This window comes from Syngnathus floridae, chromosome 5 (assembly GCF_059516105.1).
Source record: "Syngnathus floridae isolate MCC-2025c chromosome 5, RoL_Sflo_1.0, whole genome shotgun sequence".
Taxonomy (NCBI): Eukaryota; Metazoa; Chordata; class Actinopteri; order Syngnathiformes; family Syngnathidae; genus Syngnathus; species Syngnathus floridae.
The window spans coordinates 2,246,330-2,270,476 of NC_142417.1; the positions used below are offsets into that span (position 1 = coordinate 2,246,330).

At 43.9% G+C, this 24,147-nt stretch overlaps 1 protein-coding gene across 7 annotated transcripts in view; it reads left to right on the forward strand.

Annotated features, from left to right (window-relative positions):
• mef2cb (myocyte enhancer factor 2cb) overlaps positions 1–22,827 on the forward strand; it is a 144,802-nt gene extending 121,975 nt beyond the window's left edge. For 2 of the 7 annotated variants that reach the window (XM_088376066.1, XM_088376064.1), the window contains 8 exons: positions 9,664–9,807; positions 12,387–12,567; positions 13,086–13,133; positions 17,003–17,175; positions 17,781–17,804; positions 18,552–18,681; positions 19,084–19,219; positions 19,722–22,827. In XM_088376066.1, the coding sequence (XP_088232192.1) occupies positions 9,664–9,807; positions 12,387–12,567; positions 13,086–13,133; positions 17,003–17,175; positions 17,781–17,804; positions 18,552–18,681; positions 19,084–19,219; positions 19,722–20,076 (1,191 nt within the window). In that variant the 3' untranslated portion in view covers positions 20,077–22,827. Of the gene's footprint in view, positions 1–9,663; positions 9,808–9,991; positions 10,130–12,386; positions 12,568–13,085; positions 13,134–17,002; positions 17,176–17,780; positions 17,805–18,551; positions 18,682–19,083; positions 19,220–19,721 lie in introns of all 7 variants that reach the window. The other 5 variants (XM_088376071.1, XM_088376069.1, XM_088376070.1 and 2 more) reach the window with 5 other exon arrangements.
• Positions 22,828–24,147: the final 1,320 nt, after the last annotated feature.

The window sequence follows — 24,147 nt, forward strand, 5'->3', positions numbered from 1 at the left end:
ATTAAGGCTATATGCACAAAGCCCTTCTATTGTTCGTGTGAACTCACTGAACTAGAGCGCCATCATGTTTCAACAAGTGCCTGTGATGCAACACGGCCACTTTGATGCTGTCTGTAACCGTGTCGCCTTTATTGAGCCGAAGATGGATAACATATAAACAGCCATGTCAGGAAAGATGTTGAAGAGCCGAGTGGGGGCTGGGGGGGATAAAGCTTCACAGCGCTTACCAGCGCAGGGGCCCCCAGAGGTCTCTGCTCCAAATCGATGCGATGAGGCCTCTACGTGCTAACGCGATTGGCCGCAGGGCTGATGCGGGCACGTTTAGCGCGGACGCGAGCGGGGTCGCGGCGAGTCGGAGGGAGGTGAACGTCGGGTCGGGACCCTCCGGTGGAGCCTTGTGTGTTGCTGCTAAGCTTTGTCATGAACGTGGGCGGCTTGCAGGGTTGGGGGAACCCCAAGGGTCAACAATAATGTCCTGTAAAATCGAGGTTTGCGCAAAAAGCACTTTAAATGCACGTTGTCCTGTTTCAAATTTGTCAAGTAGGTTTTTCTCAGAAGTACACAGAAAGGCTTCCTTTTCTCTCTCTCTGATGCTGCTGTGCCTGAAGGTGTAGTGGGAGGGAGGCGAGGCAGAGGTAGGGGAGCAGAGCTCAGCGTGGGCGGTCGGCATCGAGGCCCGCTACATTAGCAATAAAACTCTATGTAATTAGCATGTCTTTGGTTGATAATTAGCGTTGTTGAGAGAGTGCCACTGAAAGTGTTACACAGCCTCTGCAGCTACTGCATGTTTACAAGAGGCTTCAGGGCTTTCTCATGTTTTTTTTTTCTTCTCAGTATCCGTTGAACATGTTACATGTCATCATGAGATGATTTTCCAGTAGGTTGACGCTATGTTTGCAGTTCATACCGAGCAATTTAGTGATGGGAAAATGAAGCTTCAATGTTGCTTCATGAAGCAGTTGTATTTTTTGACGCCAGTAGAAGGCAGTATTCATTTTCACATCACTGCTGACATTACAAAGAGGCACATCTTGATTTTGAAAGGTCTTCACACATACTTCCATTTCAAGCCCTTTACAACCATGTCAGCCATCATAGTTTGCACATTTTGGATTAAAATCCAAGCCTCAAACTGTGAACTCAACGAAAAGCAAAGGCAGCTCCTCAGTCATATGACGTCCAAGTGTGTCCTCCTGGCAGCTCTGCAATAAACTCCTGAGTCTGGCTCCAGATAAAACAGACACGTTTCCCAACCTTGCACTCTGCCTGGCCAGTTTCCTGGACATGTGAATGATATCACAGAAGAAAATGGAAAGCATGAAATTCTATCCACCTCTGCTTTTCCTTCTCTTTCAAGTTTAGGCAGCATTCGGTGTAAGTTATGGGAGTTGTTAATTGCCAGAGTATATCAAAAAAAGTCCTTTGGTTGTGCTCGTAATGATGACAGTACCTGCAAACCTTCCATGTGATCGCTTTAAATCCAACGACGCATTTTGTGTGCCAACTCCCTGATCCACAATGGAGTCGTTTTACTTCTCCGCGTTGGAATGTTTGTGAAAATACAAAACATTTTAGTTATGAATACAAGTCTGATTCTTGATGGGAACAAATTTTGCACAAAATGCGGTGGCTGCTAAGCAAACAGTAATGGCAATTGTGTTAAGGCCGGAAGAATTTTGGTGACCTCAACATGTGCACCACCCTCATGCCGTTGGTGAAAGCATCACATGGCGCGGCACATGGCACTCGGCGTTAAGCCGACCTCGCCGCCTCCTGACCGTACCTGTCAGAAGACGGGCTCCTAGCCAATCCCATTGCCGCAGATTAATCTAATCTGAAAGTTCAGCTCTCCTCGTAATCTTCCACAGCAGCAGGAGCGTTAGCATGCTTCTTCCTTTCCATCCCTCACCCGCCCTGCCTCGTTTTTTCCTGCTCACCTAGGAGGATGTAGTCCATGCAAAGGGGGGGAAGTGTGGGACAGAGGGATGGATGAGTGTGAGCAAAGGAGGAGGGAGGGGAAAGAGGGATGGTGGGAGGAAGGCTGGTAATTATTTCCAAAGGTCATTCTGTTAATGACTACCCGCTCGGCTAATGAGATTCAGCAAAGCTCCCTGGCCATGTTTCACCCGGCGTATGTTTCACCGATGTGCCAAGATGTGTGCGAGGCACAGGTGTGTACTCGGTCCAGCGACGGGCGGCAAAGTAGCGGGAAAGAATGTCTACGGGGCAATTAAAAGAACAAAGACATCGCCTTGTAAATATGACAGAGAAACCATTAAAAAGCCTTGGCGGACAGATCATTAGGTACACTTGCGCTGACATTCTGTTCTAAATTTCTTGATAAATAATGTTGTAGTTTGACGACTCGATTGGTGAGAAATGAATTTTTTTAGCCCAGCAGATGTTGCGGCCGGTGAGTTTTCACGTCCAATCTATTCCATTAGAAGCAATTTTATACGGTATACAGTAAGTGTACATTAACGCCGTACAGCGAGTCAGTCGCAGGACATGTGATCTCGCTCTCAGAAGTAGCAGTGTGCTCATGTTCTGCCTCGCGCTTGCGAAAATATTTTCCAGCTTGTGTGCTATTCTGTGTGCTTATTTGGTTTCTAAACACCGTGGAGAACATTAGCCTTAAGGAGTTTCAGTGTTGATCAGCTTCACTGAATGACTTCTTCTCATGCCTCTCAAAGGCTGTGTAATCGTGGCAGCTTGAATAGCGAGGCGAATTTATTCACCATGACTTTGACATGGAATCAAGTCTTCTGTCCCCATGGTTGTCCAAAGTGTTGTGTCTCGTGTGGCGGTTTTAAGCTTTGAGGTGTGACGGGGTGGGGTCGCCGTGGCGATCACAGTGTTTGCTCGTGGCGCGGAGACGGGCGACACGGGCTGAGGTGAGGATTAAGGTCCGAAGCCGCTTTGACTGCCTAAGTCAATTAACATTATGACACAGGGAAGATTAGGAAATGAAGATTTTGCTTAAGGTAGCCCTGAGGAAATGTTGGGATTCATATTTAGCCAGCAGTTATACTTTGCATTTAAATATACTTGGATCCCATTGTAAATAAAGAAAATTGAATTATTCAGACTCAAGCTTTTGCCATGAGTGTCTTACTATCATCCTACATTGTCTAAAATAGAAAATAAATAAATAAATAAATAAATAAATAAATAAATAAATAAATGCATACGTGCATAAATAAATACATAAATAAATAAAAATAGAATAGTAAACATTCGACAACAGAAAGGAGAGGGACCTCTTACATGATTTTTTCTTTTCTTTTTTTTTCGGGTGAAGCTTTCACGACGTATATTTCCTGAAATGTTTCCCAAATGGCCAGGACGTCCGAGCGCCTTTTTGGAGGTTGCACTTGTTTTCCTAGGCTCTGTGTTAACAACAGTGGCAGCTGTAAGTAAGCTGATGAGTTGGTGGAAAAGCAAACAGGCTACTGTAAACGTGCAAAACCTCTTGTAATGTTCCATGTGTCATGCAGCTGTGTTTCCTTCCCCTCTTCCTGTCTTCACCAGCTTCACCGTCCTCCTTGCTGCCGCCGCCGTCGTTGTTTTATGTTTAAATTTCGAATCTTAAACGTCGCTACTGACAGAAGCTGTTTTTCCTTCGGCTACGTTTTAAAACTTTCACAATGACCGCTTTATTTTGCTACATAATCAACACAGAAGCCGCTATCATTTACATTTCACTGTACGTGACCTCTTTGTTTTATAATAGATGCTTTTATATAAAAGGCTAAAAAAAGTGATTTTAAAAATAGTTTGTGGTGAGGCTAAAAATAGTGAGTAGCTGGCGGTCTATGCTGGAAGGACTCTCCCCCCCCCACACACACATTTTGGATTGTGTGTGTGTGGGGGGGGGTGTTTTTCAAACAGAAGAGTGAGTAAGCAAGCAGAGCTTCATGCTATTCATTCAGTCATCATCTCCCCTTTTCTTTTTCCCTGTGATCATCAAGCATGAATAATTGCTCTCATCAACCACATGCATGACACCATCGGCCCAAGACCCCGCGGTGCCTATAAACATTTGATCCGTTGAATAAAGACGCCCGTTATTGAATTCACTTGGCTCCCCCATTCCCCACGCTAAACCAAACAGTAGCTTCCTGTCTTGTTGTTTGTTGAAATTCATACATAATAGAGAAACACATGTAGTCCTTTCACAATTAACGCTAAGACCTTCTTTGTCCGTGTGTTTAAAATTATGTTATTGAGAAAATGACCTTTGACCGGCCCCCCGAGGATTATCCAGGCCCGGCACAGAGAACTTTGCCGAGTTCCTTTTTAACCGACGAAGCCTCTTTTAATTTTATACGAAAAGCTAAAAACAAGAAGGCAGATAATGTACTTGATGTACCAGCTCAGCATTTTTTTAAATTTTTTTTTGCTCCACATCAGACAGCCACTGTCCAGAAAAGCAGAACCTCAGACGTTAAACTTACGACCGCTTTGGATGGTGTTTTTTTAAGGTCAACATGTTGCAACGGAACTCTGAGGTAGGCACATGACAACAAAAGGAGCTTTTTAAAAATAGAGCGTTTGACATGTGCCAATATGCGGTCCCTGTGGTGCGGACAGTCCGGCCACTTCTGAGACCACGCTGCCAAGGCCGCCAGCCGAGGTTTTTCCACTATCCAGCCCCAAAACAATTCACGCTAGCCAATAAGATGAAATGATGCCTTGTTCTTTGAAACTATTTGTGGAAAATTTCAAATAATGATCTATTTTTAAACATGGCATTCCCTTCACCCGGCCCCAGAGCTTCCGTCCCCTCCTCTGCCGCCGCCCATGCCCCCCCTCCTCACCATAATTGCAGCTTTGGGCAGGGTTTGGAAATCCAAGGTCACATTACAGAGGTCAAGCAGCTGGTCATTGTTACTCAAGGCCTCCCTCAGGCTCCCTCTTCCTGCTGTGGAGCCACGCGATAAGCGAGCGAGTGACAAAAGACGATAAGTCATGATTGGTGGGCAGCGCAAAGGGAGAAAAAAAAAAAACAAGACTTGAGGCGCTTGTTTTAAAAGGCTCCAAGTTTTGGTATTTCCATTTAGGATTGATATGTCACGGTTGCCGCTGAATGAAGTCCTCATAAATTATGAAATCCAAAATCAATGCAGACACATTATCAAATATGTAGTTTAGAATCAAGACCGGGGTGGGGAGGGGGGGTTAGACAGAATAAAAATGGTAGAGTGTAGACATAAGTGCCCTCTTTATCCACTTATCTGAGCTTGTATTGTCTCATAATGTCTATCTGGGTAATTATACAGTGTGGTGACTTGTCTGAATGACCACTTTGTTCACTGGGCTGAGATGCTGCCGCCGCCGCTGTAGCAAAGCGTGTTGGATTGTGACATGTGCTCAGTGTGTGTCTCTTTCCATATGGGAACGCTGCACCATCTGCTATTGTGCTTTCTTGCGTACGGATGGACGGACCAGCTAGCTAAGACCGCCTGGGTGTGAGTAGGCTCTTGTCTACGGGGGCTTTTCCCAATGGGGTTTTTATCACGTGCACATCACACACACAATGCCATGGTTTGATCATATTTGGAGTTTTGTTATGCACATCATCCCTTGTGAAATTGAGCCTTTAACCATTTGTGCCCATGAAAGGTGGCGTAGCATTGGAATGAATCGCTAAAGAGTCCTTCACTTTTCCAATCAGGGTTTATGGAGAATCTTCATTCTTCATTGAAGATGGACGATTGTAGGTATAAGGTATAATGAAAGGAGGGGTGTGCATTCTTCTCATCGCTAAATCCCTCCCCAAATGTTCACTCGCACGTGCACACCATGCAGCCGTCATCTGTGGACATGGCCCTCGATATGGTCCTGGCATGTTCAAACCACGCTTCATGAGACTGTGGCCTTCTTTGCCTTTTGGTCTGCCATCTGCTTCCAATAAACTAAGCCAGCCTGATCTCTCTGATGCCCCCCCCCCTCACAACCACCAGCAACTCTGAAAAGCAGACAACTAAAGAGTGACAGTGTCCAAGTGAGTGACGAGATGAAGAGCGAGAGAGAGAAAAAAAAGAGAATCTTCAAGCCATTATTATCCCTTTTGTATTGCATCTTCACGCCGTGACTGTACTGCCAATGTAGTGGTGCTGAAAGTGGGTCCACTTTATAACCACCTGACCTGTTCTAATCTGAAATCAAAATGGGCTAATGTCACTTTCACCTGTTTTTCTTCTGTTGACGCAATGTCACGTTATACTTACTCGTAGCTTTCCTCGTAAATTACAATAGCGTCGCAATCAGGTGGAAAAAGTGTCAGGTGTTGTGTTTCAACTATTATGAAAAAGAGCTACAATAGGGAAAATCCTTTCGGGACATCATCTTTCCTGAAGTCTCGTTTTGGCAAAGAGCAAAAATGAATAGAAACAAGCTGTTTTCATGAGAGCATGTTGCACCAATTCTGCTGGCTTGAAAACATTCAGATCCACGATCTGTCGCCGATAGCCATAAACACAATATTGAACGTGTCTTACCCTTCAGCCACTGCCAAGGCGGCGGTCAGCAATGAAGAGCTTTCCAAACATAACCCAACAGTTAACACACGCGTCTGTCAAAAATAAAGACCGGACCCTTCTAGCCAACAATGTTTTGACTCGAGATGTGATGGGAGTCCAGAAAAGGAAAGGGGGACGGCCGCACAGTCGAGCAGAGGGAGACAGACTGAGAAGCAGACTGGGACAGAGAGACGGATCAGAGGGCTGGAGAGGGTGCGAAGGGTGGCAGAATGCCGAACAGAAGGACCCGGCGATGGTGGGCATCAGCTGTCCCTTTCAGACCCCCTGGGGGGGGCGATCAGAATTCACACCCAAATACCCTGCGAGGATCCTCGGAGTTATTACTCACACCCTGGACTGTGCTAAGGAACTGTTACAATTTAAAACACATTTCCATGACAGATGCTATACAAAGAACTTCAGAAACAAAAGAAAGCGGAATATTCCAAGTGGGTCTATTCCAAGTAGAACTCAGTCGGGATGATTTTGAAGCAACTGAAACAAATTGATGGCACCGTTGAAGAAGTCTCAACCGGTTTGCTGTCTCCAGAACAACGACATGGTATCGACTAAGAGCTAAAAAATGTCCAACCCGACGACATCATAGTTCCGTTGAACGGACTGCCAATGTCGGCCTTCCTAACTTTTGAGTGAAGAGCTAAAGGGTACTGATGAGACGGGTGTCTAAGTATGTAGGCCACCGTGTCTATGCCGTCCCCGCTTGGCAGAGGCCCTGTGACAAGTCGAGTCATGAGGGAGCATCATGAAGAAGGAGTTTAATTAGGAGCAAGCCTCCAAAGGGGCCGCAGAAAGACATAAGAGCCAAGCAAGCAAAAACCGATTTTTTTTTTCACCCCTCCCTCCTTTCCCAAGAAGTATAGCTCTTCTTCGTTCTTCTGTTGGCTCACTCACACACACGCGATGTATAAATACATACAATGACGTCTAAGGTGCCTTTTACGGTGATGCGAGCGCCACGGCAGACGTGATTGGTTGTCGGCTCGGGTGTCGGATTTTGGCAACAGGTGTGATGTCGGCGGACAGGTGGTCATAACTGGGATGAGTGGCATAGCGCCCTCGCAGCACTCTGTCAAAATGCTGAGCCCCGCTGGAAAGTTAAACCCGGGGGGAAGGACCACGAGTCATATAACACTCTGCGACCTATCAACGCCCGACACAAGCGGTGTTGCGACCTCCTTGCGTGACCACTCGTCGGGTCTTTAAGCCCTTTTGGATGCCTCTGATGGTTGCTATTTTTTCCTAAAAGGGGCTTGTGTATTTGATCTAGGGATGGGCCTTTGACTAACTGGAACAGACTTTTATTTTTAAAGTTCATATGGGCTCACGTAAGGACAATAGATTGACACAATGGATGGAATTCGGGGGCAGTTGACAATCGAAAAAGTGGAACAAAAATACAATGGCCAGTCCTGGTTGTCCTGGATTGGTGAAGTTTGCAAGTAAAGTTTTGGTTTGTCGTGACGAGAGCGAGGGCAGAATTCAACTTTTGTCAGTTCAATACGATGCATCTCTAGGACCCGAGAAGAAAAAAAAAAAGTTGAAATTTCACATCTCACGCCTCATGCCAAAAAAGACAGCGTGATGAACCTCCGCAACCCCTTTGTTCTCCTGACTCACACACCTCACATGAAGCGAGAGCGCCTGTTTCACAGCTGCTCCGTTAGAAGTCAGATCTCCTTGCGTTTGTTTGGTGTGATTTCCTGAAGACTGTCAGAGATGTGAGAGATGCTTTCAAATTCCCAATTCCAGATTTCCACCCTCAGCGGGCAAGTGAGATTTTGGGAAAAAGCGAGAGGAAGAAGGCGAGCCGACGAATGTTGACACGCTTATACAGTAGCTGCTTCGCCGCGAGACGCCTCTGGAATCAAACAGCAATCACGCACACAAAAGGAGCCCTCTAAGTTCACTAAAACCACACTCCAAACATCCCTTTGTTGTGCTGACATGAGAGATGAGCGGATCCTTATTTGTTTTCTAAGCAGGCAGATCGTTCCCTGTCACCGGCTGCCGCGCGTGATGGAGCAGCTAGCTAGCATCACACGTAGCGCCAACACAGACAAAAGAGGAAAGAAGTTCACGGAGATTAACTTATCTTAGCATCTACCTTCCTCCTTTATACACCCACACTGGCACCGCCCGCCGCACAATCCTTACACACACACACACACACACTTCATCAGCATCAAATACAGGGTGTACTAAAGTAAATTTAATTACGCCTGTCTGATATGGAGCCTCAGATGAAAGTAGGGGAGCGCAGTGTGAAGCAATGACTACACAGACAGAAGAAGGCCCGTGATATTCCTCCACTAGACTAATCTCCCTTTATTAAAGCCAGGGGGAGAAGAGACGGGAGGATGGTGGTGGTTCGGAGTGGAGTGAGGATGGGAGAGAAAGAAGGGGGGTCTGCCTTTGATGAGATCTCCAACTGTCAGCTACTGTACTTTCTTCACTCGCAGTCTCGTCTTTGTCTCACTTTACAAATGAACACAACGTGGATCAGCGGGAGATGGTTTGTGGCTGCTTCTTTTGGTTATCGCGGGAGTCGACAATATCCTCGGAGAAAAAAAAATTTGGATGGCAAACCTGACTTGTTGGAGATTTAATGGGGGCAGGTGGCCATCAGGTGGCCAAAATTGAAACTGCTGCCTTCAATAGTGCACCTTCAGTGACCCCGGACCTTCACCTTTGGTCTTTTTTGTCATCCCACTGGTCATTGTTGTTTTTCTTTTTTTTTCTTTCTGTTATCCAGCTCCATTTAAGGGCCACCGAGCCCCTAATAATTATAATAATAAAAGTGAGTCCAAACTGACTGGAATTGAAGACGTACATAGTATGCGTGTATTACCAAAGTTTTTTGTTTTGTTGTTGTTTTTCTTTGCAGAAGTCATTTTGGTTGTTTATTCAATCAAATAAAATTACATTTTAACACAAATGTTATCATTTAGAACCCATTGATGGAAGATCCTTCACAATTATAAATAATATTTGGGTCACGGTTTCGTTTCATCGGAGTTAGCTTTTATAGAACGAAAAAAAAGTAACGAGTTTGGGGGAAAAATTGGTAAAAACAAAAGTGCGGCCCTTCAACTGTGCTGTGCCACTGCTTTGTTTACAGACATTGAGAAAGAAGGGCCTAAATGGCTGTGACAGCCCCGACCCCGATGCAGACGACTCGGTCGGCCACAGCCCCGAGTCCGAGGACAAATACAGGAAAATAAACGAGGACATAGATCTGATGATCAGCAGACAGAGACTGTGTGTAAGTACCTCTTGTTGAACCCCGAGTCTTCCTCACCTCTCTCTTTCCTCTCTCCCCCCACCTCACCCCAACCACCCACCCACCCCCCGCTGTAATGTTTGTTGCTTCGTCCTCGTCTCCACGTTTCCGTCATGTCTCCTCGCCATCCGTCCCTCCCTCCTGTGTCGGTTGCGGGACCCGGCAGGCTTTGAGCAAGAAGGAGAACAAAGGTGGCGAGAGCCCGGAGCTTGAATCCACTCTCATCCTCACCCCGCGAACTGAGGAGAAATACAAACAGATTAACGAGGAGTTTGATCACATGATTAAAAGTCATAAGATTCCTGTAAGTACGGGCTTTGGACGTCACCCGGCGTCCTCGGCGAGCTAACAAAATGCTGACTGGCCGGTTGGTGTTGCGCGAGCTAACCCAGCTAACCGCCATTGTTTGCCACCAGACTAAATACACAAAGTGAGAGTGCGAGGACGACCGCAGATTACAATGTATACACAGAATGGAAAAAAAATTACAGCTCTCACTTTTTGCTTATTGAGGAGAGGTCCTCTAATTTGACATAAGTGCAGCCACAACCGGCAGCCGTTTTTGCTTCATAATTGCACACTTTCTCTCGTTTAAACGGCTTCCCCACCGTGAACCTGTTCCCCACGATGCCTTGCTTTTTGATTTCACCAGGAACTGCATGCACAAGAGTGTAACGTTTGTCAAGACCGTGCCTCAAAATATAGCATGTCAAACGTTTTGATTGTAGTTTTGATTTTACAGACGAGTCGCTTGCCTGAAACCACGCCGTAAAAGCGGCTTTGTGTAAACGGACCCTTCCCGCCATTCACAAAGTATCATCATATTGAAATGCTTACAGTAATTCTATGTTGGATCGTTTGGACGAGAAGAGTAGTGTGTGACAAAACCTTGCATGGAAGGAAGAGAGACGCGGTTTGGAGAGCTGGGGGGGGAGCTTTCTGGGTGAGATGCGATTGGGATCGTCGGCGCTGGGGTGTGCGGTGTGTGTTGTGCGCAAAACAAGTGGCAGTTCAGTGTGTGGTCAGGGTTGGCTGCCAAGCTTTGGGCCTCTCTCCATTGCAGGGGACGCAGCGTAAAGGCGGGAGATGAGTGAGAGCAGGAAAGATGGCACCCGTTAAATGATGTGTGCAGTCTAATCAGATCCTCTTTAAAAACAGGGTGTCCACATTCCTTCAACCATAATTCATTTTCCTAAATGAAGGCTTTAACTATCCTTTAAAATACACTTAATCCTTGCTTGATTGAGAGTTTGAAGTCTAGACAACTTTATGTACGTTATAACTCATAGGTGTCAAAGTCGAGGCCCGGGGGCCAGATACGGCCCGCCACATCATTTTACGTGGCCCCCGAAGACAAATTTTCAACTTCATCTGTCAATACTTAAGTTACAAATTGTCTTCACTTTTAAAAAAAATACAGATATTGCTTGCAATTTTTGTTACCTTTTAAAAATATTTGAACAGTTTATACTAAAGTTACAAATTGTCTTCACTTTTAAAAAAAATACAGATATTGCTTGCAATTTTTGTGACCTTTTAAAAATATTTGAACAGTTTTTACTAGTCTCCGGTTTCAAACTTAGCTATTAATCGGTTTGTTGACGGTCGTAATGGCTCTCCGAAGGAAACTATGATGCGGCCCGCGACAAAAATGACTTTGACACCCCTGTACAAACAACCAATGGGTGTCTCTCCTCCATTAATGAGGAAAATTACAAGTAAAACAGTGATTAAAATTGACAAAAGTGGAAAAGGCAGCAAAGTATATTTTCCATACAAACCCGGCTGATTCTCCCTATATTGCTTTCAGGCACATGGCAGTAATTTAGAGCCCTATTTTCTACTTCCTAAAGCTAACACTGAGAATCCAACCACTTCCAGGGCACTCCCAAGGTTAAGCCCTTGTGCCAAGTGACACAAAAAATGTCACATGGAAAGAAAAAAAAAGGTGCTTGGGGGCTTCTAATGTTACTGATGAGGCTGCACGCTGATCTGAGTAAATACCACCAACACTTTACATTAGCGCCATGAAATGGAAAAATAAATCATCTCAGATTAAACTCAAGCCTTGCCACCTCAAAAGAAATTTTGCAAAGGTCTCAGCAGATTTGCGCAAAGATGAAGACAGAGTAGACGATCATTTGGCCTTTCAGAGCTGAGTGTGTCATGTCTTTTTTTTGATTAACTGTCATAAAATTGGACGTAGTTCCTGGCAGGGAAATGCACTTATTTGGACTAGTCGTCTCTCTCCGAATGAAGAAAGTGACTCGTTGGGATTCGAAGCCATCAGTTTAATTAAGAGCACGTTGGGTTATTGTGCCAGTTGTTTTCTCGGCAGTACTTCCCTGACGCACCCATTCGCTACTGCCTTGTGGTCTTGTCATCTGTTTTATTCAATTGCACATGGTTGTCTGATGTTAGTTTTTCCTTTCAAGCTTTTGCCCTTTCTGTTTTTCCCCCCCTTTTAATTTCCCTTGACTTATCCCTCTTTCTGAAACAATGCAGTCTTGTTGTATTTGCAATTTGCAAATGGATTCAAACCGACCTCTCTTGTGTCTCAGCAGGCCATGCCCCCGTCCAACTACGACATGCCCGTTTCCATCCCAGTCAGCAACCAGAACAATCTCATCTACAGCCATCCCGGCGGCTCCCTCGGAAATCACAATCTGCTACCGCTGACGCACCATGGACTACAGAGAAACAGCATGTCGCCCGGAGTTACACACAGACCCCCCAGTGCAGGTAGGGGAGGGGGAGGGGGACTCGTCTGTTTCTCTCTGGCACGCCGAGCGCAACTAAATTCACCGATTCATTGATTCACCTGCGTTTTTGCCGTCGATTCGAATCGAGCTGACTCGTTGTCTGGCCCCCGCGTGTCAGGGACATCAAGAATCAAGCCTGTTGGTTTGTTATTGTTGTCCCGAGTCCTTTTTCAGGCCCACTGGTCTGAAAAGTTCAGCCCACACCCTCACCCTGTCATTACAAGTGGATGGGAGAAACGCCAGCACAAAACTAAATATGAGCTTTGGAGCTTGCAGCATCCATAGCAAACCGCACCAGTTCTGAACCTTCCCACCCCTTCCACCTCACATAGCTTAAAAATAATAATGTGTCATTTTTCTTGGACCGCGGCGTCTAGTTGCTCGGTGTGCTTGAGAGGGATTTTTTTTTTTTTTTTCTGGGAGCAATATGCATTTTGACGCACTGGTGTTGTATGAATGAGTGAGATGTAACACGTGTCCTCCTCGTTGGCGTTTTAGGTGGCCTCATGGGTGCTGACCTCACCACTGGCGCAGGCACCAGTGCTGGTAAGAATGTCCTCTCGCTCTCACACTATTGTCTAGCAACCCGCTCACCCACTCGGTGCTGTATAACGCGTGACTAATATTAACCCAAGCCCAAATGGAGATTTGTCGGTGATGTTGTTGATGTTAGTGGTGGTGGAGTTCATCTGGGAATGTTTACCTAGCGCTGAGGCTGTGACACATCCTGCCCCTGTTGGGTTTTGCAATAAATTCATACAAGACGGGGAGGAGGGAGGAGAAATGAAACGTAGTTCCTGATGAGGTGAAGAGAGGCGCTAAACCGGGCTTTGGAAGACAATCGTTTTTTGTATCCCATCTACTATAGAGATTTTTTTTTTAATCAGGTTTGAAGAATAACAGTCTAAATTTCAGAAAATGAATTAGTAAAGAAAATATTTCATTAAAACTGGTCACACCTCAAATCTAAATTGAGTTGTTGTTAAATAAGCGTTCAAAGAGTTCATAAAGATAAATAAAAAATAAATCAAATAATAATAATTTGAGGATAAAAAAATAAAAAGAATAGAGAATAAAAATAAATAAATTGAGAACCACTGATTTAGAAAAAAGAAAAGTCTCTTAAATAAAAGAATCAGTGTATCTAAAAAAAAAATGGATTTGGTGCTTAACTGACCAGATACTGTTCATAAGTCGGAGCCTGCTCAGGGGAACATTGTGGTTGTCTAAAACCAATCCATTTTAAGTTCTTTGTGTCTCCTTACAAGCAGCTTTTTTACTTCTCCACACATTAACAACTACCATATGTCTCGTAACCGAATTAATGCCGTGTTTTAGTGTCTAACCGTAGCCCAAAAACCTACAGAGATTTAAGCAAACCCCAAAACTTATGTAAGCAAATGTAATGTTTCAGCTTCTGTGTGCCAATAGGTTCGTCCCTCAGGGCATGTCAGGCCAAAGTTTATAGCAAAGAGACCTCTATTTAAAGGGTGACATTTTATAGCCTCGACATATTTTACAGTGTAAAACGGAGAGAAGGGGCGCTGGCTCAGTGGGGGCACAGCTGGGCCAGCCCTGTCTGGCCCCCGGGGCCCCGTCATCGAGGTCACTGCTTGGTTTCTCTGTCTGGTCACTCGTGGCGCACACGCACAACAGGATCATTTATTGTGGCGTACGTTGCTTCGACGGCGTGTTGCGAGGCACTGCTTCCAATGTACTCTTTGTGTCACCGGGGCCAATGAACAGAGACGCTCTGTGAGGAGTGCGGCGGCGCGTCGCTCGGCAGCGGCAAAAAACACGCCGACGTAGAGAGAGACTTGTGCGAAACTAAAAAGATTCCATTCAAAAGGGTCCTTAAATCATATCTAGAGGCAGAGTAGGGGGGGGTGATGAATATCCATTGGTGCTTGTGTGCAAAGGAGAAACAGCGAGGCAACACACATGGAAGTGTTGATCGGTCATTGTGACGTTGAGGGAGTCAGTGTGAGGTGGCTGGACCGCAATTATTCAGAAATACATTTTAACAAGGCCTCTGCGGCTCACAAGTTTGGATCAAAAATTGTACAAATAGCTGTCAGGTGTTTTTTCGGTGTCAAGAAAAAAGAGGCGTGTGTTTGTGTGCATGTGTGTTTCCATAGATGTCATGCTTCCATTGTGTGTCTAAAGAGACAAAATGACAGCAAGCTCCCACATGGGACTACTATTACCTGGGGTCCCCCTGTTGTGTGGCAGCATTGTTGGAAAAAAAAAATTGTGCCTAAATCCCACACACGTTTGTTAATTCCATTGTTCGAATTGTTTCATGGTCTTTTTAAAAACACAACCCGGTTCTTCAGATTGAATAGTGAAGTGGATTTTCCAAAAATATGTTTTAACTTTTTTTTTTTTAGACTGACAGATGTTTAAAATACAATTTGCATTTTTTGCTAAATGAAAGGAACCCATTGATGTTGGAAGACGGTACGTGGATCTCCAGCCTGGACTACCAAAGCAAATACGTTGCATTAGTAGCCAGGCATGACGTCAGAATCTCATAATGTGCTATTTCCACTCCAGTGCAACGAGGACAGGTTGCTGAAAGGCTGAGTCATCATGCATCCTCTTCTGAACGGTTGTGAAGGAACATGGCAGCTTTTATCTACAGCACATGTTCCAGTTTTAAACGTCTGCAAAGGTTGAGACAAAAAAAATAAAATACAAGGCGAGGGATCAGAACAAGGTCTCATTATGGAGCCGTAATCTTTTTTCATTTTCAGAGAAATCAGTCCAGCAAATGGGTTAAACTTTGAGTAAACTTCTAGAACGAATTTTGATATAATCAGTCTATATGTGAACGCAACCATCTAATTGCCTCTCGACTTGGCTGCGTCTTCTAACTTCCTCTCCAAGCGGTCGGTTGCAGCAAGTGGACTCACTTTGAGTCGGAGCATCTGCCCCAAAATCAGAGGGGGGGGATCAAACGAGCAAATGAAAAGACTTGACTCCCAGTTCTCCCATTTCATTTGCTTAATGACTTGATGATTCGACTCGTGAAGTGCTTTAAGGAGCGGCGTGTGCCGCTGCTGATCATGGCGCGCTAATAATTGACTGGACCGCAGCCATCTCCACGCGATGGCACGGCGCAGATGTCTGATTGAAGCCTTACCATCACGAAGTTCTGACCAAACACCGTATTAACGTCACCCCCCCCTCAGCAACTCTGCCCGAAACACCGAGGGGTATTTACCAAAGTGTGCGTGTGTATGCGTGATGTCAATGCGTGTTTTAGGAGTGTGTGAGGTGACATTCATCTATCTCCACATGCAGCCACTCGAGCTCACAAAGGGCCAGCCATGAGAATAAGAGAGCGGGGAAAAGCTGAAGAGGCAGCTGCCACTTTGCTAATGTGAGGATTGAGATAGAACCAAGAGGGAGGCTCATCCAAAACACACACGTGCATCCATATGCAAAGATTGCTTTTTACTTTCAAAGACGCTGCTCGCTATATTACGGCATTGGGAAAGTATATGAACAGAATGACATCACACGTGAAGCACCCACACATGAGCCCAGCACACACACTTTATCATTCTTTCCCCGTCACCACTCGCGGCGGTTTACTCGTCAAACTGTTCAAATTGTGCTTTTTGAGACTTTTTTTCATTTCCAAACAACAAAAACCTCGCTCTCAAATTAAACAAAGATCAGCAAAGGGAAATTGCCCAGGAAGACATCTGCGACTCATTTTCCCCCCGGAGTATATGATTAGGAAATTCATTTATGTCTAACGTATAATTCCTGCCTGTCTTTCAAGTGGGAAAGTCCACACTGCGCCCTGTGTTCTAGCCCTTGAGAGAAGGGAAGGGGGGTGGGGGGGGGGGGACCAGCTTGTGGCATTGGGTTAGAAACAAAGAATATGTTGCTTGCAGGAATGCTCCCCTCCAATTTTTTTGTCTTTATAATACTGCGAGGTTTTCACCGCATGGTTTTTCAAGCGTGTGCTGCACTTGTGTTCTCGAGCCGGTGGCAGCCCCAAGGGAGGGTCTTTGTGCCGAGCGACCGCACGTGTTTAGTTCTGATGGCCAAATGATGGGCCCCATCCCGCTGTGGTCTTGCTACCCGTAATTTGATGTTTTTACATGATTCACTGGCTGTTGCCGGGCACATGTAGCCTTAACCGAGTGTGACAGAGTTGGAGGGGAAGGTCGGCTTTTTTGTACAGCCGCCAAGTAAATGATACGACCGCTCGAGGGTCTTCTGTCAGAAAGTAACGACTTGAAAGAACCGCAAGGTGAAAATGGAATATTGTGGATCCTGATTATTACACAGAAGGATTTGCAAAAGTTTGAAGAATGATTTTGCAAGAATAGGAGAACACATACAATCCACGTGTGCCTTTCGGAATGTTTCTAACGGTGCCATCTTTGCTTTGCCAGGAAACGGATATGGCAATCACCGCAACTCTCCCGGTCTGCTGGTCTCTCAGGCCGGCATGAACAAGAACATGCAGGCAAAGTCACCCCCGCCCATGAATTTAGGCATGAACAACCGCAAACCCGACCTCCGTGTTCTCATCCCGCATGGCGCCAAGAACAACATGCCCTCCATTGTGAGTAAACTCTTATTTGTTTCATTTTTCTTCAAGCTTGTGCATTTTTTAAAATAGTTGTATGGGACCTATTTGTTCCCTGACCAAGACTAATTTATGTGGTTCTCAATTTTACCACCTTGAAATTGCAAAGATCTCCAAGCATTATAAATAGTAGGACTAATTGTTTATCAAAAACAAAGGTTTTATTGCTGAAAAGTATTCATCAAAATTCCAATATTGTTGCAGTTTGTGCGTGTTTAAAACGCGGAGAAAAGCAAAATTCATATATTGATTCAAATCACTCTATTCAAATGCATTGCAAACAAAAAAATTGTAAAAATACTTCTTAAAGATTATTTTACTCCTATTGAAATGCATTCATAATCATTTCATAAAAAGTAGGGAGTAAAATAATACATTTTTCATTCCGACTTCAACAGTGTCTTTCAATTTACTGTTTGTCTACTTTGACCTTTTCCCCTTTGCCATTATCGAGGTTATTTTAGGTAGCGTAGTGATCTGAGTAGCCGCTTCTTCTTTAGACCCGCAACTAGTCGTCACTTTCTATTCACTCACATTCTCTAATTTGAATTTATCACCCTCCCCATCTTTAATGCCCTCAGTCTGATGACGTCGATCTCCTCCTGGTAAGTCGGACTGCTCTAATGTCGAAAATCCCAGCAGCCTCCCTCTAATGAACCAATATTGCAAAAACTGGCTTTTCATGTGCGCCCACTTTTTTTCTGCCACCACTAAAATTGTTGGAGTCTGATATTTCTGACTCCAGTTGACTTTTTCCATCTCTGTCGCTGTCTGCGCTGAAGGTTGCAAAGTGGGCTGTTTTTGTTTTGTTAGGACACATAGTGCCCCCTAGCGTTGTATGTCTGTAACAGCACGTTGACCTGACATCTAGTTCTCATAAGTTTGACTTTTAGTTTCTGCCTTTCCCATTTCTCTGTGCATTTGACACACACACACATACGCACACAATTCACAGTATTTATTACTGTGATTTGTGTTCCGATTTCTTTTTTTATTGCATCTTTGGCCAACAAATGCTCACCACGGCAAAAGCATGTCCACTCCCTTTGCCATCGCTACCCTACGTTGCCTTGGAGACAGATGGTGTTACTATAGCGACGGTGGGCCCTCACTAAGGGTAAATGACAGGGTTGGCTGAGTTCAGTGCGTGTCAGGCAATTGCTTCCCTGCGCAAGTTGGCATCGCATTCATTTTGCCAGCATCTGTTAAGTGAGAGAAAGGAAATGAAAAAGACGAGTGGAACTTGGTTGCTTTGATTAGGCTGTGCTGTCCGTTAAATGTTCTCAAGGCTCTTTGTTTTTTTTCTCCTCCCCTCATCTCTTTTATTTGTCTTTTATCTTTTCCTGTCGCAGAACCAGAGAATAAACAACTCCCAGTCTGCTCAGTCATTGGCCACCCCAGTTGTGTCAGTAGCAACTCCAACTCTGCCAGGACAAGGCATGGGTGGTTACCCGTCGGCCATCTCCACTTCTTATGGTACAGGTATGTGCCGTTTGTTAACACTGTAATGGGTCAAGTTTTATTTTAAATTGTGCTCAGGTGGCACTCAATATAATATATAAAAAAAAAAATGTTCAATAAAGATGTCTCTGATAGTCTTTGCAAATAATTGCTTTAAATAATTTGTTTTGCGGAGTTAGTTTGTCATCACAGCTCTGGAAAAAAACAATGAGGCAAAATTAATCCTGGTGTCAATAAATCTGGCCTTGAATTATCCATCATTTTAGAAATGTTGTTCAACATTTGAACAGAAGAGGGTGCTGTTGTCACACAAATGAAGAGAGATTCATTTGGGGATGGTGCCACGTTGTTCAACCCACTTACACACTCTTTGCAACTTGCACAAATTTCTGATACCATTTTTTTTTTCTTGTTCTTATGCAGAGTATTCCCTGAATAGTGCAGACTTGTCTTCGTTGTCCGGCTTTAACAGCGGCAGTTCCCTGCACTTGGGTTCAATGAGCGGCTGGCAACAGCAACACCTTCAGAACATGCAACATTCGGCCCTCGGACAACTCGGGTGAGTGGGTGGGGTGCAATGCATGGATCATCACACAAGAATGATGTCACAACCAAGTAGCCAAAGAGCGTACAGTGGCACCTCGACTGACCATTTTTGGGGGGTTCGATATAGCATATGACCAACGTCTGTATTATACTGCCCCCTGTTGTCCATGACATCCAAATCAGAAAGCACTGTTTAATTCTTATCATTCTATTTAATTATATCATTGTTAATTTATTTGTAGAAAGTAAAATATTTTAGTGTTGTTTTTCGTACGATTGGGGGCATTTCCACTCATTTTTGCGAGGAATGATACGTTTTGTTGCATGGACGAACGTCGAGGCACCAAATATTTGTTGTCGCGAGCATGGACAAATGTCGAGGCACCACTGTAGCGTATGTCACCGTTTTCTCCAGTCTTCACAGCACAAATACGACACCTCTTGAAAATAGTCAAATGCATGTTTGTGTGCTCCGTATCTCTGTAACACCTTTCCTTTCCTCTTCCTTCCAACAGAAATTGCTCTAGCTCTCACTTATGTCAGGGTTCAAATCTCTCCCTGCCCTCTACTCAAAGCCTGCACATCAAGTCCGAACCTGTTTCTCCTCCTAGAGATCGCACCAGCAGCACACCGGGGGGCTACGGTGGTGGCGGTGGGGTAGTACCCCCCCAGAACCCCGCTTCCCGCCAGGACTCGGGACGCTCCCCGGTCGATAGCCTGAGCAGTTGTAGCAGCTCCCACGAAGGCAGCGACCGCGACGAGCACAGGAACGAGTTCCACTCTCCTCTGGGACTGGCCCGGCCCACCCTGGACGAGCGCGAGAGCCCCTCCATCAAGCGGGTGCGCCTGTCCGAGGGCTGGGCCACATGATAGCGCTGCCCTCTCCCCAACTTAACCCCCCCCCCCTAAACAACAACAGCCCCCTTGTCAATACCACCATCATCTAACAGCCCCTCTAAAAAGTCTACAATTTTTTTTTTTTTTTTAGTTTGTATTTTTGCTGAGTGCGTGTGTGTGCTATACGTATGACATCACATAAACCGGCGGGCTCTTGTAGATGTCATTCGGGGATAGGGGAGGGGCGGGGTCTTCTATTTCTAGTTGGGGAACTATGCATAACTTGCTTTGCGTTTGGATACAAGCAATCACAAATGCATATATCTTCACACCTGTGTACATATATGCATATCGCCAACAATAGTCAGGTACTCTGTTTCCATACAAGTTCACCGCAGAGAATCATCAGTGACTAGAAAAGACAAAAAAAAAAAAAGAAAATGAACATACACGCCGTGTGTACAGTTTCATCGCTATGTACCGTCTCCCTCGCAAAAACAAGTGTGTGTTAACATTAGATGATGTCATGTTGCAGGTTCAACGTATTTATGTAAATAGAGGTCAAAGGTAGTGGGGGGGGGGGGTCAAGAGGTTGCCGGACATTTCAAGATTTATTTACTCGCTAAAGAAAAAGCTAATATGCAACATTTGAAGGACTGTACAGGTAATCGGACCCCTATACGTTTGGAAGTTTTGGTGTGTAAAAAAAAATTGGGGTGAGGGAGGGGTGGGGTGAGGAGCACCCTCTGATCCAAGAGTTCGGTGTAATCAATAAGCCTCTGGATCTAGTATTAACTATCAGTATTATTAAAGGAGGAAAAAGAAAACAAAGAAAAAAACAATTGTACGATACACTTGCTTATATTTTCTTATGAAAGGAATACAATGCAAAGCATTTTGTGGCTTTTTGTAGTTTCTATAAGCCAGAATGTGTTTTTGATAGCTTTGCTAATAAGAGAAGGATAGTGGAGGCGGGGGGAGGGGGGGTTAGTGCATGGGCTTTGGAGCCCAAAGCCATGAAACAGACTGAGATCCAATGCTTTGCTGAACTGTTTTATCTTTGTAGAGGTTTGTTATTAAACGTGTATTTCTAATTATATATAATAATGGTAATATTAAGAATCTTTAAAAAAAAAAATCTGTGAAATTAACATGCTTGTGTATAGCTTTCTAATATATAAATATATATAATAATTTTTTTGTTGTTGTTTTCTTAGTGGAGTTTCAATGTGCAGTCGCACATGTTTGGTTTGTTTTCCTTTGAGCCCTGAGCAGAGCTGGTAAAGTAATCACACAAATCACGATCTGACCCCAACACGCATTTGTCGTCTCACGTCTCATCCTTAAGCTTAATTAACTTATTGAACATAACCTTGTTGTCCCTCCTTCAGCTCGACACAACTTGAGCTTGTCATATCCAAGCCGTACAATTTTCCTTGTTAGCAATTTAACTAATGCAATTTTGCAAATGGATGGTGAGGAATAACTCTGAAATCATTTGCATTGCTAATTCGATTCCGTATGTCCTCCGGTAGAATTATTTTCCAATCAAACATCATTTGCTCGACAGGAAAATGTGATCGCCAGTCGCTAATTTCTGATCGATAGCTCTTTTGATGACCCAAACTAGCCACTTATCTCTGCCTCTGAGTCATGTATCTGCTGTCATTTAAGTGTTATGATATTTCAATGTGCATATTTCATGCAGGTTCACTTTGTTGTTACTGTATAGTCTGTGCATTCAAACGGGGGCAGAGCCTCTATAGCAGTGTTCTTCTCACTCTTTTTTTTTTTTTTTAAATTCAGTACAAAAAGGCTGAGAGGGAAAAATAAAAGATGTTTGAGGCGAGCGAGTGGAGAAACCAAAGCCAGTGGCATTTGTGTGTTGTAAACTTCTTATTTACACATTCATTTATGTTTTTATTTTGCAAGCATTGAAAGATGACAATAAAAAAAAATATTCAAATGCACAATTTCTTTCACACTTTAACTCCACTCAAGTCCAGGTTGACTTTGTGTCGATGCCAACAACATTTGCCCCCCCCCCCCTACTTGTGCATCGAATTTATGTGCGCGCGCGCGTGCATAGAAGCGAAAAGTCACGTGACCGTAATTCGCATCTATTATAATCACTCCTAGCTTGAGCTATTGGCAACATGTCCTGGTGATCAATTACAGTTCAAATTTAACCAAAGACATGAATTTATATTTTCTTGCTGTTATTGTTGCAATTTTTTTTTTCATCTGTTGATCAGTTGCTGTGTTTTCGTTGAGATTAAAAATTAAAAGTCATGTTGGTACCTCCAAATGACCCAAGCAGTACCTCCGCTGATGTATTGTGCGGTCACTTTGCAGTGCAAATGGGAGAGCATCCATCCACCTGTACAGCCATGTGTAATAGCAAACCATGCCTCTTTGTTACTCCACATTGTGTGGTTTATTTAAATCTTGAGGGGGAAGAAAAAAAGAAAAAAAGCGGGATCTGTTTCTGTTCAATGCTTAAATCCGTCGGTCTGTAGTGTGAAATGTAGCTTGTGTTAACCCAGAGACTGGGGCAGCTTCGGAGAAGTTTGGTGCAGAATTTGAGCGGCATAAGCTGGCCTTTGTCGCCACTTGACTCATGGTGATGGTGTTCAATGAAAAGTGTGTGGAACTGGACTGGACTGAGCTGCCTGTGGTGGGGCTGGAATACACAAGTCTCCTCGACTAGAGAGGAGTTGAACTGTTTGTACTTTGCAGAGATTTCAGTAAACTTACTGGCTTTCTTAGTTATCCTCATCGTGACTTGGTGTGACTTCATTGTGTTGGACTCGTTTCTGCATGCGGGCTTTTTTGTTTCAGTGCGGATTCAAAAGAGCCCTTCCCCGTGGAAGTGGTGCAGAGAGATGTTGCGCAACACTCAAACGGCGACAAAACGCAGGACTACTAATAGCGATGTCTCTTAATTACAGGGAGGGCTTATTTAAATTTATTTTAATTCATTTTTGAAAGCAAATAATAATAAACCCTACTATTCAGCAAATACACAGTAGTACTTTTTTAACCATTAAGAGGCCTGTAGTGGTCCCAACTATTTGAAGGCCCCTTCTCTTTTCTCCCGTGTTTCATTTATAGTCAGATAAATCAAAATTAATTGTTTGAATTCTTTGCAGCTTGACATCGTATGACTTGCTTTTTATTTATTTTTTATTTTACAGGTTTTGTTTCAGTCCTCCCGTACCTCACCTTTGTTAAATTCGTTTCATCATTGACAAAAACGCATGTGTATCTAAATAATGTATTGAAGAAGCTCCTGTCGGTAATAATATAATTAATCTAAATGTGCTTGTAAAACGAATATCATAGCCCAGTAACATTTCTATACAGTGTCAACTCGCGAGCGTTCATATTTATTGATGAATAAATAAACACATAAAAACATCCATTGTGGTATTAAGATATCCAAACAAGAAAAATTGTATTTTAGCAGGGCATATTTAAACAATGAGAACAACACTCGTGGTATTTAAAACGAATACATCCTGCTGTATTAACTTTGAAAACACGTTGAAAATAAATATGAGCACCATATCAAGGATAAGCTAATATAAACGTATTGCAAATAAAAATTATCATTCCGGGTACATAATAAACAGGATGGATGGAAATTTAAATGCTCAATTGGACCAAATTTCATATACGTACCTGTAATCAGTGTGGCACTATACACTTTTTGTAATTCCGTTTTCTTTGCACTGTATGCACATCAAATTGAAACAAATGCACGTTTTTATTTTGTATAAAAGAAATTAAGCAGAAATTAAAACAAACATAACGTCAACATCTGCATTTAAACATAATCGACCTGGTCAATTTGTATAATTCATCAAGTCACGTCTCACATTTTGAAACTGCAAAATGTATAAAAGTACAAGAAATATTTGAATCTATAAGATTTTCATCGATTGCACAGAGTATTTTCCAATCAATGATAATGTTTGTCTTCATGGAAAACGTGCATTTAATGATTTCCACCTCTTAGCCGCTCTTTCCAACCCAGTTGTAGCCATTCTCCATTCTGCCACTAGATGTCAGCATTAGGTCGTGGAGTGGAGCGGAGCTGTT